The sequence below is a fragment of the Heloderma suspectum genome, chromosome 4 (assembly GCF_057233095.1).
Source record: "Heloderma suspectum isolate Gila_16-S chromosome 4, 16-S_ref, whole genome shotgun sequence".
Classification (NCBI taxonomy): Eukaryota; Metazoa; Chordata; class Lepidosauria; order Squamata; family Helodermatidae; genus Heloderma; species Heloderma suspectum.
Window position 1 is genome coordinate 168,401,440 of NC_139461.1, and position 17,034 is coordinate 168,418,473.

The following is a 17,034-nucleotide window of genomic DNA, read 5'->3' on the forward strand; positions in this document are numbered from 1 at the left end:
TTTAAAAAAACAATGTTCTAAAAAAAATGTTTGGGGCCTCCCCTCTGACCTCCCCTGGCCAACTCCTGTTTGCTCTCCCTGATCGATTGCTCTCTGGGAGCTTGCTTCCTTGTATAACCCCGAGACCAGCCTTCTCTGCTCTGCTCAGCTAGGAGACAGGAAACAGAGTCAATTATAATCTGTGACAAGCCCTTGTTTGTCACAGAGGACATAAACTGAGCCACTCATAAAGAGACCTTGGCATGGATACTAAAAGTCCCTCAAAGGAATAAGCTATGTGGTCTTCAATATGTCTTTGCATAGATCATTGGCTGAATGGGCCCGTAACTTGAGTAACACTTCTCTAACCTTTTCTGAAAATCATCTACTCTTCCTATTTTCCAGGAATTTATTTCATCCTTTAAAAATCTGGTTACACAGCATATTGCACCGTATCCAGTGTGAATTCCACATACTTTAACCTCTTTCTCCTTTGCTTTTGTCTCTCTCATATGCTGAGGAATCCTAAACCATTTTGACCATTTCATCCAATATCCATAGCATTTTGGAGCTTCGTCTATGACTTTCCCTAGTTTTGCAATATATTTTTGAGAGGGGACAAAGAGTATGTGGTCTTCAAGGTTTGGACTGAACATTTTCTATGTCTCCCAACTTCTTTTTGTAACAGTTCATAATACTATTTATTTGTTCCAACTGACTACTGAGCTGTTGGTTTCGACAGATATCCACAGAAGGACAAAAATTCACAGGGACTCTGTGGAAGATGTAGAACAACCATTATTAGCTTTCACACCATGGTCCCCTTTACACACACTCACAGCAATATAGGAACTGCTTCCCTTTGCTGATTTTATATTGCTTGGAACTACATGAATGTGAGTGAAGCATGGGCCTTTCCCAGTCATTGACACCACTCACATGGTAGCTTCATTCTCATCCCATCTGCTTCTGGGCCAAATTTAAGATGTGAGATTTTACCTTTAAAGCCATTTACAGCATATCACCAGGATAACTGAAGTACCAGCTCCTCCCATATGAGCCTACCTGCTTATTAAGATTTTTTCAGTAGAGGCCCTCTTGGTGTCTCAACAACTCCTGAAATACATCTGGTTGGGACTAAGGAGAGGGAGTCTTCTCAGTGGCTATGTTTAAATTCTGTTGGAAGTTTACTTTGTTTTATTGGATGCCTTTGATTACTGTTTTAACCCTTGTGGCTCTTCAAACTTTATAATTTTATGATATTATTGTTCTTATTTTATTGCTTTAATTGATTGTTGTTAGTCACCTTGAAGTTTGATTAATGAATGGCAGGACAGAAATGTTTTTAATTAATTAAGTTGCTTGACAAAAGGTCAATTCAGAACCCAACGTTGTACTATACTGGTTAAGACGTAACTATTAAGTTCTTGCTGTAGATAAAAGGTGCTTTACATTTTGTATGCTTTTCAGATTTTTCAGCTTCAGTCTACATACTCATCACTTTCTGGATTATTAATGACTTGGACACTATACCATCATGACAAAAGAAGTTATTTCAACTGCAGAAGAATGTAATAATTTTCAAGTAGGACAATATCAAGAAGAGGAGTAAACAACTGATGTTGTAGGATGCAATGAGCTACTTGGCACTATGATTTGGGTCAGTGCAGAATGAAGCATGGACCTGTATCGTCTACACTAGCATCTGAGAATCTGTACAGGTGTGATGCTAGAGTGCGATCAATTGTACTAGTTTGAAGAGGGTCAACGATGACATCAAAATTGTGTGTGGCTAGAAATCATGCCAATCTGACACTGTGACTATTGTTTGTGATCACAGCAACATGGCCTGCAGTAAATTTTTGGTCACTCTCTCTACTGTTATTGCCACAACCGTCTAAGTACTGTGAAAAGCAAACTTGGGAAAAGTCAGAAGGGATGAAGGCAAATAATCAAACTGGACAATGTTTAATTTTACCTTTCTGGACTAGTGCCCTGTAAATATTTCATTCACAAAGGTTACTGTTGATCTGCTCCTCAAGAAAATCACAGTGACAATGGGAGCACGTGGAAATTATCCTCCGCTATTTTATCAAGCCATCAATTCTTCTAAAGGGATTAACAACTAAAGTTATGAAGAACACAGAAAACAATAATTTTTATTTAAGAGTAAGTTCTATAGATTACAATTTCACACACAAGTCTTCCAGCTACCAAATATTTCAAGCTAATTTTCAAATTTAAGTAGCAACACACAACATTTACACCTGCCTGCATAGCAAATGTAAAGTATATATACCAAACCAAACCTGGGAGTTAGAAATAGGACCGAAGCCCACAGGAAAGTTGTTATCAAGCTCATGCTCAAATGATTTTGGTAAAGTAAATGGGTAGGAGATAGTACAACTTTAGGCACATAAAAATAAGGGTACAATTATTTTCACTCTGAAAATGACAATTTTAAAATACCATAAGCTCTCCTGCCACCAGTTTAACACAGGAAAGGTAAAATGGAGTTGCAGTTGGTTTTACAGTTGGACTATGCCAGAGCTGTGCTGAAGAATTTTCTCCAAAAAAGAATTTTCTCTCGAGTAACATATGGCTGCTAATTGCAGCGAACACATGTAGACTGAAGAACTGTAACCTGGGAGTTTTGACATCCTAATTCTTTTCCATGTTTTCCAGAAACAATTTCCCAGAAAGGAACTCTAAAGAGACTTGCATGTGTGAAAGAAGGGAGCAAATGGGAAATCTGACAAAAGTGCAAAAAAAAAAAAGGGAGAAGATTAAAAATGAATTCCAACTCCTGTATTTTGCATAATCATATTATCTAAAGGGCTTTGCAGAAGAACTGAAGTGTCAAAACACTGAAATTTTGAGTCAGCACGTGTACCACTAATAATAACAGCTTGACAGACTCATAGTGATCTCAAGAGTAGGACATCTGAGGTGGCAGTAATGAGTAAAGAGTTGCTACAGTCAGCTGGGCACCTTCTCCAATTATTCATGTAAGAAATGGTATCCACTGTGGGGATCTAGAAGGTGATAGGACGCGTACTCTTTTAATAAGCATTATATGCAAATACACGCAGGCACAATTTGCAATTCCTTTAGGAAACTGGACATGAAAATTACTTGGCACGTAACATTACTCTCTTCCAATAACATGCATATGTTAGTAAATGTTAAATAAATGACTGCACTTCTAGTCTCACACATTTCAAGCTAAGTATATTTCTTGTCCAACTGGCACTGTTTAGAGTTGAAATTAAGGAGGGAAAAAGAGAGCCTACGTACAAATTGGCACTACCATGGAAGAGCAAACGTGGTACGCCATTGGAGTGCTCCTTTCATTGAAAGCTGATTGCATGGAACGAACAGAACGTAGTGACAATGCTGGAAATTGGACAAAAGGATGTCAAAGCTGCTGATTGTACAGGGAGAATTCAGCACATGTCCTGCACTAAAATCAATGGGGCTTAAGAGCAGTTAACCTTAGCTAGATCATATCCTTTATGTATAGTAAACCATTGCCAATGACATTAATTGGTGATTATCCCAAACATTTCACACACAGAACATTCAGGATCTTACTCAAATCATCGTAAGAATTTTTTAAATCAATACAAGTTACCACCTCCTAACTCTTTAGGTGCTATATGCCTTTAAGGCATCTTAGGCTGAAACAGATTAAATATCTCTTCCACAGCTGGAAGGACACAGTGATCAGAGTACTTGCTAGACTCCTCTGCCAGATTTGGCATCTTGAAGCCAGATTCATACAGTATTAGAGCGATGACTTGACTCTATTATCTCCCTATGGCTAAACCCTTTCTAAAGTAGTTATTCTGGATGAAATGCAGATGAAGTTCAGATTGGGACTCCATGGAAGTCAATACTTCGGAGACAGCTAGATCTGTTTCTTTCCAAGTTCACAGTACCTGACTTTGAACTGAATAAACTATTTGAGATTATCTTCTGCCGTGCCACTTAACAACCAGTGATTATGATCAACAGTACAGGATATCATCTAGGGATGTGGTTTTGTACTCCATCTTGGAATAATTTTATAATGAAAAGTGGGTAATAAAACTTATAAATAAATATACATGTCACTTTTTCATGTGTTCACCCATCAGTTCCACCCTGTTTCTGCATTAATCTGTGATTTAACACCCCCCCACTAAATTCACATATAAAGATATATTTAAGTATGCATTTCTAAATTTATTTTCTCCCAAAAATATGCATTTGTAATATTTTTTATTGAGAATTGTGCTGAAGCATTGGGGAAGTGAAAAGAACTGGTGAATAACTAAGTTCCAATTCACATATTAGTCTGGGAGGTGTGGATTAGTTCAGTTCATATTAGAATTTGCAAGGATTGAATTCATCAAGCATCCCTAATTACACCCCCCCGCAAATATGCAAAAATAACAAAGGGAAAGAATGAAGATACCAAGGCATGAAATCTGAACATATTTCTACCAATAGGTGCTAGTTTAGCAGTCCAAGATTTCTACCAACTGATGCTAGTTTAGCTGCCCTGGGAATCCACCAACTGACCAACACCATTGAATCACAGAAGAAGGGAAAAGCTCTTTAGCTCTAGTCTCCTGGTTTGCTTGTTAACAGGATATTCTGTTAATGCTGCAGAAAGGCTATGCAATTAACAGAACTGGATGAAGAGAAACCAATAATTCTGGTCCCATCAGCATGAAGCTAAATTTATAAGCTCTTCACAATCCCATATTACTATTATTTCCTGGCTTCTCTCTGAAAGGATTCTAGGTATTCTCTTTGCTAATTTGCATTCCATCTTCTCCTCTTATCTGCATTTCCCTATAGTTCTAATAAACATGGCATTTCTACTTGTTAAGTCTTTCCCAAGTCAACCTACATATTATATAGCAATGAACACACATAAACAAGCACACAATGAAATGGCTTCTTTATAATGCTGCTGAGAGATTGAGACCATGCCTAATCTACATAATCAAATTGCTTGTGTGTTCAGGAGTAATCTTTTTTTTTTTTTTTTGCTCTCCTCTCAGCAGCCACAGCTAAGACTAGACTCTTAACACCACATTTGAGAAAGTGCCTGACTTGTATGGGGACTTTTTCAAAAGCATGAGACACACCAGGCCCCCCTCTCAGACGTAACATTGGGGCTGTTCACATGACACAACAGCCCACCATGAGTTATTTAATGGTGAGGCTGCAGTGTGTGCAGCCGCCATTTTGACTATGTAACCCCTGAATGGGGGTTGTCATGTCATGAAAACACAGCAAGCGTGGTTACGTGAGGGTTAAACGACCCATGCATAACCCATGGCCATGTCATGTGAATGCTTGCTGGGTTCATATGACATGACAAGCTGAATGGACGTGGGATATGCAACTTGGTCCCTTTGGGCGCTGTGCACATGTCATATAACCCATGACAAGCCACAGCATGTTGTCTGAACCCCGTCACTGAAACTAGGATTTAGGGGCTGGTTTGTGGCATTGTAACACTCTTCCTTGTGATAGATTTGTCCTTGTCTTAAGGATTTATGATATGGGATTTCTGTATTTATCTAGATAATGGCTCAGCAGGTAACGTATCCCATGCCATATCCCAAGAACAAAGTGCCACCACAGAAGCTGTAAGTTTACAAAATTCCTGGTATTAATACACAGTTTAGAGGACTCTGTTATCAGGCATATCTTTTCATCTTTTACTTTAATATCTTAAGCAGTTCTTATATGATTCACATTTGATATAAGAGCATAGACCAAATACAAAATACATCATTGTCACAAACACATTTCAAAACTGTTGCCTCTTTAAATACTACAGTTTCTCACCCAATAACATTTCTGAGCTTGCAGCAAAAAGGAGCAGAGAAGTCAATAAGGACTGGTGCCATTGTCCTCCTGCAGACAGATACTGCATCCTGTGAGAACTGATGATTGGTTCTTGGAGACAAATGGTATGTCCTGGAGCGTTTGTATTTTGCCTCTTACTTTTAGGAAATTTTTGATGAGCTTACTTATGTATGTTTCCCACAAAAGGAAATTTCTTTAACCGTTAGTTATTTTTCTATAGTTTCCAGCTATGATTTGAAGTGATAAATTTACCTCATAGTTTTGTCAGCAATGCTGAGATGCACTTCCCTTAAGTTCCTGAACAGGATAACATCTGCATCTTTTCCACAGGTTTATTGTCTTGCTGTTCTCATCTGAAGTGTCTCTTGGTTTTATTTACTTCTCACAATATTTCCTGTTATTTTTCACTTATTTGTGCCATAACTACGCATAGGGAGACAACCATTTTCCCAGGTTCCTTATCTGAAACACCTGCTGGCCTTTCCTGAGTTTAGGGGGGAAACCATGCTTTTCTCATGTCTTTTGAACAATAACAGGTTCAGAGGTCAATGAAAAGTTACAGTATGTCAGTACAACTGCTTCTGCTAGAATGCTTCTGTTAGAATCAAACTGATTCAAACTTCATACAGGAATATATGTTAATATTCCCTTTGCTTCTTTATGAAAATTATAGCTTAGGAGAATTACTGCTTATAAGAAAAATGTAGAAAAACAATAACTCTTTATTTTGGATAAATATCTGCAAGGTAGCCTATTATACAGGTTGGTGCAGGAGTCTTGTAAGATGCAAAGGCCTCTAGGGCAAATATGTGTCACATCCTCCACTGTTCCTATTGTGTATAAATCACCCCCCCATGCCACCCCAGTTTTCAGCAGGACATTGCCATGCTGCTTTATAATGAAACTGAGCATTCTCATAAACTCACTTTGAGATCCCTACTGCCCTGTTTAACAAGGTTGTTTTAAAGGATTACAGATATGACATGTCTCTGTAAAACAAAATCAGATAAAATCAAAGTTTATGACTGAATGAATTTCTGTTGGTAAATCTATACGGTTTAGAACTTCTAACCCCATTTCAGAACACAAAGATATTCACTAGCAGGAATTTAAAGTCTGCTGTGATGAACCAGGAAATCAAAGGCAAAGTATAATATGCTGAATTGTAGCTTTGGGGCATTTCCACAGCCATGCTAATAGGTATGTTTGAAGTATGTAAAAAAAAAGGAGGGGGTTGAAAATAGACCACCATCTACTAAACATGGCTGCCTGTTAAAAGATTTCTGTGAATCTCTCAGAATCACATACTTCTACATAAAGAACAGTTAGCCTAACACTATTATTCCAACAGTATTATTCCTATTTTATTTTTTAAAAACATTTCAAACACACCTATCAACCGGAGATTGCAAGTTACTCTACTGACACAAAGTTGTTATTCAGCACATGGTATTTTGCATTCAGAGGTATCTTGATTTATCAATCATCTTTTACACCCTGCTGGTGAATGCACTTACATATCCAAGTGAAAAATGTTCCAATTAATACTCAGCATACTCTTACAGCAACGGTCATTCACCTGATTTCCACACTACCTGAAAAGTCAGGGCAGATTACAGTTTTATGAAGGATTAGTCAATTGACAAAAAAGTACTGTCAACTGACTGGTGTCATCATATGAACACATGAGGGTACCTTATATGAAGTCAGACTACTGGTTCATCTAGTCCAGTACTGCCTACTCCAGCTCACTGTATTTAGCCAGATAATGGCTCAGCTGGTAAGGTATCCCACGGCATATCCCAAGAACAAAGTGCCACCACAGAAACTGTTAAGTTTACAAAATTCCTGGTATTAATACAGTTTAGAGGACTCTGAGATCAAGCATATCTTTTCATCTTTTACTTTAATATCTTAAGCAGTTCTTATATGATTCACATTTATATAAGAGCACAGACCAAATACAAAATACAGGTCCTCCTACCTGTCTTGCTTTTAACTGAGATTAAGGGGTTTTAATCTGGGACCTGCTGTATGCCAAGCATTTGTTCTATCAACAAGGTATGGGCCTTGCCAGGATGACCTATGCTAGGTGAAAGACATATGGAGTGTTGCCCTGCTAATTCAGTGAGAACTTTTTTCATACCATTGGCCATGGAATCCCTCCGAAAAGGCTGTCTAGTTTAGGGGGAATAATCTTCAACCCTTGGCATTTATGCAATGGGGTCCTACAAAGTTCCATCATGTCCCCAATGCTTTTTAACATCTACATGAAACGGCGTTAATACTTCCACAATCATCCCATAAACAGCCTGAAAGCAGTCAGAATCATTTGCTACAACCCTATAAATAGCAGCAGTTCCAAGAGATGTTTGCATTGGAAGGTTAGTGATATAACCGTCTGGAACTACCAGTGAATGGGGCCAAAGGCTTCCTGCTGAGTAGCCCAGGTTTATGGCAGCTATTGGTCTACAGGATGGACATACAGCCCCAGGGTAACTGATGAAAGTTATTTAGTTCTCTGTTCATTTTAAAGTGAATACCCAAAATTCAGTCAATATTGACATTTACAAATGAATGCTGATAATCCCAGATTATTCTCACTTCTGAGACATAGATAAGTGAATATCAACAATCACATTTGTATGACTGTCAATATTATCTACTGTATCTCTGATTTTTCAGACACCCACAACAGTTGTCTGGGATTGTGAGTATTCATATGTGAACATTAGATTCTTTCTTCTCTGTCATCAGTATCACCCAACATTTCCTGTTTAGCACCAACTGCTGTCTGCTGTGACACGGTGGTTTCTGATTCTGATTTGGAGGGCAAGTGCTAACTACAGTTTGCCAATGGGGATGTCACAGTAAACTATGTTTACTATATGTCCTTTCACTGAAATAGGTACCAGGGAGGTTTACGCAATTAAAATATCAAAACCTTAAAGACACAGAACAAAACAAGCTAGCAGATAAAACAGAACTATTGGCAAGATTTAAAATGCCAAAAACTTAAAATCGGAGAGGATAAGAAGTTATATGGCACCTATAAGAAAGCTGTGTTGGCACCAGGTAGTATTTTTACATATTCTATGTAAGTATATACATTTTATGCAACTAATTCTTTATATTAAGCTGTTTTATTGTGTTGTGGGATGTAAAACATAAATAAAAGATTGAGAGAGCATATTGAATAGATGGGGTGCCATGGCTGAAAAGGTCCTCTATTTTTCATCCACTTCACCTCTACAAAAGTAAGGACTAAACTGGAAAGTGAAAGAAAAGCCACACATAACAGGAGAGGAGGAGGGGGGAGTATGCAAGCCCATGGCTCGTTTCCAATCCTCCACACCATATTTAGGAGGGCTGCCTGTGTTTGAAAGCCACTATCTTGTGTGCAGGATTTTCTGCCAAATGACAACTGAAATGCATTTTAAAGTGAGCATTTCAAGAGAATGTGGATGGAACATCACTCCTTGGCTCAGTGGCACTTAGAAGAATTACAAAAATAGGTATGCTGTGGCCTGGTGGCAAAAATGTAACACTTGTTGTTGGGTGAGTCATGAAGTGTTGCTAGTGTAATGTGCAGAAGAGGAATGTGGCTGCTATAATTAGAGGCAAAAACAGAGTTGAAATAACAGGACAGCCTTTTCCTGAACCAAACAAAGCTTCTTAAGAGTTTGTTTGCTTTTCTCCGTGGGCTGAAAGAAGGTATGCTGGTTGTCATAGGAAAACTGAAAAAGAATAACTTAACAGGATGCCAGGTAAACAGGTAGACAGCAATCAACACCCCCTGCCCCAGTAACAACAGTATTCTCAAAAAGAGCACAAGGAGAAGCTAGTACTCTCACCTGCTTCTAAATATCCACAAGCTTCACTGTTCTTACAGAGAACATCAGCCATGATGGCTTTATTTATATATATATATATATATGTGTGTGTGTGTGTGTGTGTGTGTGTGTGTGTGTATGTAGTTTGTGTTTTGTATTTTGTATTTTGTTGGCATCTTGCTAGCACCTTGGCTAAAAAATCTATTTTGTTCTGAGAATGGCAGCAAGAGCAAGAAGCTTGAAGGCCGCCAGGAACCAGAGAGAGAGAGAGAGAGAGAGAGAGAACGAACGAGAATGGGTTCGGACGACAGGATAACACATGATGGGTTAAACAAGCCATGGTGGCTTATTTAACCCATCGTTGGTCATTGTGTCGTCTGTCAAGCATTTTTAAATCCACGATGGCTTATTTTGCTGAAATAAGCCACTCTGATAACAAATGGTCTGCAGTAAGGGTTATTTAATCCATCGTGAGTTATCGTATCATCTGGCACTCCACCACGGGTAAAGGGCATCAGCCAGCAAGCCACTTGGCAAGGACGGCAGAAACCCTTGCCAGTTCTGCCAAAGTGGGGCGCGATCACCATTCGCCGATTGCACCCAAGCAGCTGCCCATGCCCCTTCCTGCCCGATTGCGATTTTACCATTTTTAAAATTTCCCCAGCCCCATTTTGCACAAAACAGGGCTTGGGTAAATAAAGAAAAATCTGGAAATGGGGGGGGATTCAAACCCCATCAAGGACTGTGGGGGCAACACACTGGGGGGAAACCCTGGCTTTCATCAGGAGGACATTGAAAATGTAATGTAAGTGAATGGATCAACGAGCTTCATTGGCTTGCATTATATTTTCAAAGTGCCCCTTGTGAAAATTGGTGGCGGTGGGGGGAATCCCACCCTGCGTGGCGGGGGTCCCGTCAACCCAAGGACCAATGGCGGGGTGTGTGTGGAACCCCTCCCACTGCCAATTTTTGTAAGGGGCACTTTGAAAATATAATGCAAGCCAATAGAGATCTTTGATCCATTCACTTACATTTTCCAAGCCCTCCTGGCAAAAATTGGGGTGGGGTGTGAAATCCAAGCCCCCACCAAGGACTGTAATGCCCCTACAGTCCTCGGTGGGTGGTGGCTTTGGCCCCCAACCCCAATTTTCAAAACTTTTGTTTGTTCTTGGAGCCCCTTTTGCACAAAAGGGACAAGCCTGAACAGGAAGTCTTTACCCAGGCTGTGGGAAAATGTTTTTTTGGGGGGAGAAGGGTGTGTGTGGCAGGAGGGATATGCCCCTGTCTTGGGGAACCCCTCTGAATCTCCCTCAAGCCTGGCAGGTTGAGGCATCCCGCTGGGAACCTGGTCCATTAAAGCGGGATGCAGAAAAGCAGATGCGATCTTAAGCAGATCTCACATCTGCTTTTCTTCACCCCGCTTTAATGGACCAGGTTCCCAGCGGGGTGCCTCAGCCTGCCAGGCTTGGGGGAGAGCCATAGGGGTTCCCCAACACAGGGACATGCTCCCCCACCACACACACCCTTCTCCCCACACCCCCAAACCATTTCCCTCCTGCCAGGCTGACAGAGCCCTATTTGCGGTTTGACTTTTACAAGGCAAGCTGCAAAAAGGGCTCTTTCAGGCTGGCGGGGGGGAATGGTTCTTGGTGGGGGATAAGGGGGTTGTGTGGGAGAGGGAAATAAGGTACCCTCAGTAGCTTATTTGCCTGATTGTGTGGCGGGCACAGTGGCTTATAAACTACTGTGAATAGTTCAAAAGCCACCATGGCTTTAAGTGACGTCCAAATGCAGCCACAGAAAGAGAGAGGCTGTCCTGCATGGTAACGAGGGAACTATTACATAGCTGAGCTGTGTGTGTCCTCTACTGTAACTTAATCAAAGGAATTTGCCCTACAGCACTATGAAAGCTTGTGAACTCCAGACACATGCAAATCCCTATGTGACTACCTGGTCACCACCGCAGCCAGACAGCCCATGAGGCAGGAAACATGACCCGATCCTGAAGCATTCCCACCTCAAGATAGATCAGTTGGTTAAAGTACCTCCTGGGCAACCCTCATGATACCATTTGTTCTGTATTTGTCAGGGATGTGGAGCCTCTGGACAGATGGGCCTAATCCGGCCTATGGAAGTTCTGCATCCAACCCACAGAGTTTCCTTGGGTTCCTCCAGGGGGTGGGGCTGATGTAGAGCTTTTATTTTCTATTGCCTATAGGTTGGGGAAGGATGTTATTTCTCACCCAGTGGCTGGGTTCGCATAATCGCAGGGGCGAAAGAACCCATCATTGGTTCTTTCCCTACCCCTGCCTGTCATGTGATTGCATTTTACATAATTACCTGAGATGCAGAGCTGGTTGCCATGTCCTCCGAACTCAGCAGTGTGGTGGGGGTGGCTTTGTACCCACCCTATAACTCCTACTGCAGGTTGTGAGTTGCAGGGAGGGTATGAAGCCACCCCTGCCCCATTGTGTGCTGGGTTCAGACGGCATGGCTACATCGCCAGGAATTATGTAGAACGTGGTCGCGTGATCAGCACACGTGGGGGCAAGGAAAGAACCAACAATGGGTTCTTTTGTCCCCATGATCGTGCAAATCTAGCCAGTATCTTCTTTCCAACTAGCAGCAAGGCAAGGCAGTTCCAACCCAAACTGTGCTAGAGTGAGGCAACAGCCTGGTTTCCACTGCATGTCTTGGGCCTGAACTGCTTTTCTGCCCAGCATCTTCCCTGCAGGATACATGCTGAGGGGAAAGGAAACAGCCTTCCAAGGTACAACCCAATTTATTTTATTTATTTGTATTGTTATTTAAAAATATCTCACATTTGGCTACAAGAGCCCTCAAGACAATTTACAGAACAATCAGAAAATTGAAAAAAATGCCCTCCTGCTCAGCTCAAACCTTCCAGGGAGCAAGCTAGACAGGAAGAGCATTGTTGGGACAAGAGCCTAGTTTCTCCTTTCTTTTTCAAGCCTTAAGGGGCTACTTCCCGAACTGAGGCATGGAGAGGGAGGGGGGACTCAAATCCAGAGTGTATTTTATTGGCCAGTGAGCCTGAAACAAGAGTGGCGGATGGAGACAAAAAGAGGGGAAGCAGGAATGAAAAGGTGATGGCTAGAGAGAGAGAAGCTCAGGAATCATTGATAGGCAATTGCCTCCTAATTTACTTACAGGATGGGTATATCTGGGGAAAGAGGGGAGGAAGTTGTTGAAATTACCGTTCCTGTGTGCATTTATCAGAATGATCAAGATAATCAAAACAGAGTACTGTGTTCTAATCTTCATGACCACTGTTACATATTCAAAATTCAGTGAAAGGCAAATACACCAGGCGAGTATCTCATAATGTGGCTAAAGTTCCTACCCATTAAAAAGAATTGAGACTGTTAAAGAAGAAAATAATTTTAAATAGATGGTGTGAGTAGAGACTTCATATAGTGCCTGTACTTCTGTTGCACTGTTAACTGTTCATTCAAAATGACATTTTGTATCGCAAAAGCCAACATACCCCAAATTATTGTTCTCTAAGACCACTAAATTGAAAGGGCAGGGACTTAAAATCACAGCCATTACATTGTATTAACTTTGTTTTAAAGCACTTTCTATCATTTCACTTACACAAAATGCCATTGCCAAATTTCAACATCTAACTTGCAAAAACTTAGTAAGTACTGTGAACCAATTCATATATTAGAGGACAGTCATAGAAGCTGCTTCCCTGTGACCCAGGTTTAGTTTTCACTGAGGGGCTAAACCTGTACTAGGGCGGTATGATTGCAAAGAATAAATAGCTCACATGATAAAATCTCCATATAAGAACTAAAAATAAAACTCCAAACCCAATTCCTTTCACACAGAAAACTAGACTGTCAGGGAGAAGACTAGGCTAGAACCATCTCCCTGACACGCTAATCTTTTATGTATGGATGTGCACACAAGCCCCCACATGATGTCTGAAATGGCACAGCCTAGGCACAGGTCCAGTAACATGTGCATGTTGTAACCACGTATTTTGTTTCCTCCATAGACACATTCCTTGAGTGTTCCATAGGAAAGCAGCTCTCATGCTGTTGAAATAACTCAAACCTTGGTTGCTTCCTGATCTGAAAGGGAATCTTCCATACCTGTTTACCGCTGTACCTGTTTCAGTACCTGTTTACCACTTGCCTCAGGCTGATCCAAACAAATGGCCTGACAAGCCTCCATTAGGAAAACAATTTTTCTAAGATACAACAGGAAGAGAAAATAAGCAAAAGCATTTACCCCATCTGGCAGTGCCCTCCAGCATACAGCACTGACAAATTCATTTGTGTCATCCTCCTTACGGTCCTTATCCAGGACACTTTTGACAGTGTCAAATTTGAAGGTTAGCAGTGTCTTTGAGAGGCCCTTGTAGTACAGGTAGAGGGAGTTATTTTCACTTCCTACAATCAAAAGCAAAAATAAGGAGAAGCAGGTTGATTGTGTACAGGAATTTCTAAATATGTGTTTCAGTTAGGCCCCAGCTCAACCCCAAACATCACATCAAAAGCTAACTGTTCAACTAAAGCAAAGAACTCCAAGGTATGAGTGAGTAAGATCACTGTTGTATAACACACCTATAACTTGCTATAACCAACAGTTGGTTATAGGTGCACTAGATTCAGGAAATGCAGTGAGCAACAATGCAAGGAGATGGCTCTCAGTGCCAATATGGTTTTAAACAGAAGTATCAGTTCGAAGATATATCATCATTATTCTGCAGTGCAATGGCATGACTTCATATGACGTCTTCTATGCTTTGCTCTAGGCACCATAGTTCAAGGAGAATGCTGACAAGTTGGAAAGGATTCAGAAGAAAGCTACAAAGGTGATAAATGATCTGGAAACGAGGTCTGGAAGGGCCATCCTATCAGGTTAGGCTGAAAGATTTGGGTTATCTTTCAGCTACAGAAAAGAGCAGTAAGGGGGAGAAATGCTGACAATTTTTCAAATATTTTGGAGTATCACAGAAAGAGGGAAAGGACATTTACTTACCATATTCCTCAGTAATTTTGCAAAATAGTGAATTTGATATGGATTAAACATGAAGAATTTCATAAATATAGATCATAAATATACAGAGCAACTTGTCATCAGAATAAAGTATCTGGGTTGTGGAACCCCCCGAAAACAGCTGGACAGACATTTATTAAGAACACTTTAAACACAAGGAATTTCATCTCAAGTAAGGGGGTGGGATCCATTGGATATTTAGTTCCAACTGTATTATTCCATAACCTAGACATGGTCTTGACAAGTCAAAGATCATAGGTGATCCATCTGTTGTACCATACTGAGGACAGGAGTCTTCAGTTTTTTAATGGGAGTGCAAGTCACAATGTGCTGTACTGTATCAGGAGGCTAAGGATGCCTAGTGCTTTAATACTATTGTGACACATAAGCATGAGCTGGGCAATCATAAAGGTTTGAACCTGACAGTACATTTTAACCTCCTTTGCTGAATAGCTGTTTCACTTACCACATGCAATATAGTCTCCATTAGATGCCAAACCTACAAAATTCTTCTCATTGATGTGACCCTTAAAGGAGCGCAAACAGTGTGGCTTCCCTACATTCCACAGCTTTAGCTGGCTGTCTGTTGACCTGAGAAAAGAGAGATACAAACCTCTGGTTAAGTTGTAAGTTGGCACTGTCAAAGTGCTAAGAAGGCCTTTCTAGGAGGCATGAACATTTGTCAGGGCAGGCAAAATTACTACATACATGGACATCAGTGTACACCTTGAGTGAACCAGAAAGCCAATTTCCAACATGATATCTCCATTACATAATGGAGTGAAACAGGGAGACTGAGATGGGGAAAAAAAACAGAAAGAAAAAGACCAGAAGCAAGTGGGGGAAAGAAGGGGAAAGAATGGGGTGGGGGAAGAGGTAAATAAGTGATAATGGAGAATACACCCCCCCCCCCCGAGAAAGAACAGGAGAAAAGGATGTAAATAGACAGAAACCAACGGAAAGAGAAAGGAATGAAGAAAGCCTCTACTGAAAAAGCACACAGAGCAACAAATGGAAAGAGAAGGCACTGAAAACAAAGGCTTTCTACTGCATCAACTGGCAGCGTGTGTAGCAACAGGAATCCTGCTGGTGAAGCTGCGCCCTCTCCCTGTCTGATGACCACAGAATTTCATGCAGCTACTAGCTGGATCACCAGTTTAGAGGGAGCAGGACAGTATTAGTGGGGAGGGTCAAGGGTGTTGTTGCCACTCCCATAACGTGCTGTAAACTGGTTTACTTTGCCTAATCATGTGGCTGGCTCTGTACTTTTTTTAAAATCACCATAAACACTAAATCATGAAAGCCCAGACAAAAATAAGGAAAAGCACCCACCCAGGAAAATTGTGTCCATCCATGAAAGTGGCAATCTGGTGTATAAGCCCCATGTTACACAGCCAGAGGCCCTACTTCTGAACAAACATGCAGAAGATTTGGATACTGAAGATACCTTCTGTTTCTTGAACCATTACTCATCCGATACATGCACAAACTTTTATAATTTAAATCATTTTTAAAAAAATTAGGTTGGATTTTGGTATATTTTAAATTTCAATTATATTAAATACCATTTTGAAAAATAACCTAGTTTAAAATCAAATCAGAATTATTACTGTAAAACCAACTAATTTAAAGCCTGCTTTTTATGTAAAAACAAATCATGAGGAGAATCTGATTTCTCAGGTCGATTATGACAACAAAATATGATGTATTATTCTGGCAAATTATGGAGGTTTACACTCTTTCATATAAACATATGACAAATACTTACCATTTCCAACAATAGCTATTGTTTCTTGCTTCTGGAAAGTTCTGGACACATGCAGCCCAGTCTTAAGTCCCACTGCATTCAATGGGGCTACTTAAGTGGGGGTCCATAGGATTGCAGCCCTATGGCACAATCCTATACGGTCTACTCAGAAAAAAGTCTCACTGAATTCAATTTTGTTTCCATCCAAGGTAAGTGGGTATAGGACTGCAACCTCAGTCTGCAAGATAGTGATCTTGCTTAGTATCCTTATATGTGTATAGAAATCCCTTAATTTTACAACTGCCTCTTTTGTCTGCAAGCAGATTAAGACTGTTGGGCAAAAAGGATGTGGGTTGCATAACAAAAGATTCTGTTCCTAGTAAGACAATAAAAAGGTTCTATTCAGCTGCAGATCAACATATTTAAAGTGTTCTAGCAAGCAATAAATATACATGCTTGTTCTAGAAACAAAATCACAAAATGGGAAACATTATTTAAATCCATTATTTTAATCTATCTTTTTTCTTAGTGATTTATATCACTTTGATTTAAAATCAATCTACCCTGGTG

The 17,034-nt window shown here is 40.4% G+C and overlaps 1 protein-coding gene across 7 annotated transcripts in view; it reads right to left on the reverse strand.

Moving 5' to 3' along the window:
• COP1 (COP1 E3 ubiquitin ligase) overlaps window positions 1–17,034 on the reverse strand; it is a 241,920-nt gene that overhangs the window by 25,609 nt on the left and 199,277 nt on the right. For 4 of the 7 annotated variants that reach the window (XR_014790395.1, XR_014790394.1, XM_084851212.1 and 1 more), the window contains exons 17-18: window positions 15,184–15,308; window positions 13,947–14,107 (exon numbers count right to left, since the gene is read on the reverse strand). Coding sequence is in view for 5 of the 7 variants with exons in the window: in XM_084851212.1 (XP_084707338.1) it covers window positions 13,947–14,107; window positions 15,184–15,308 (286 nt within the window). In the remaining 2 variants the exon portion in view is untranslated. Of the gene's footprint in view, window positions 1–13,733; window positions 14,108–15,183; window positions 15,309–17,034 lie in introns of those variants that run through there. The other 3 variants (XM_084851210.1, XM_084851214.1, XM_084851209.1) reach the window with 1 other exon arrangement.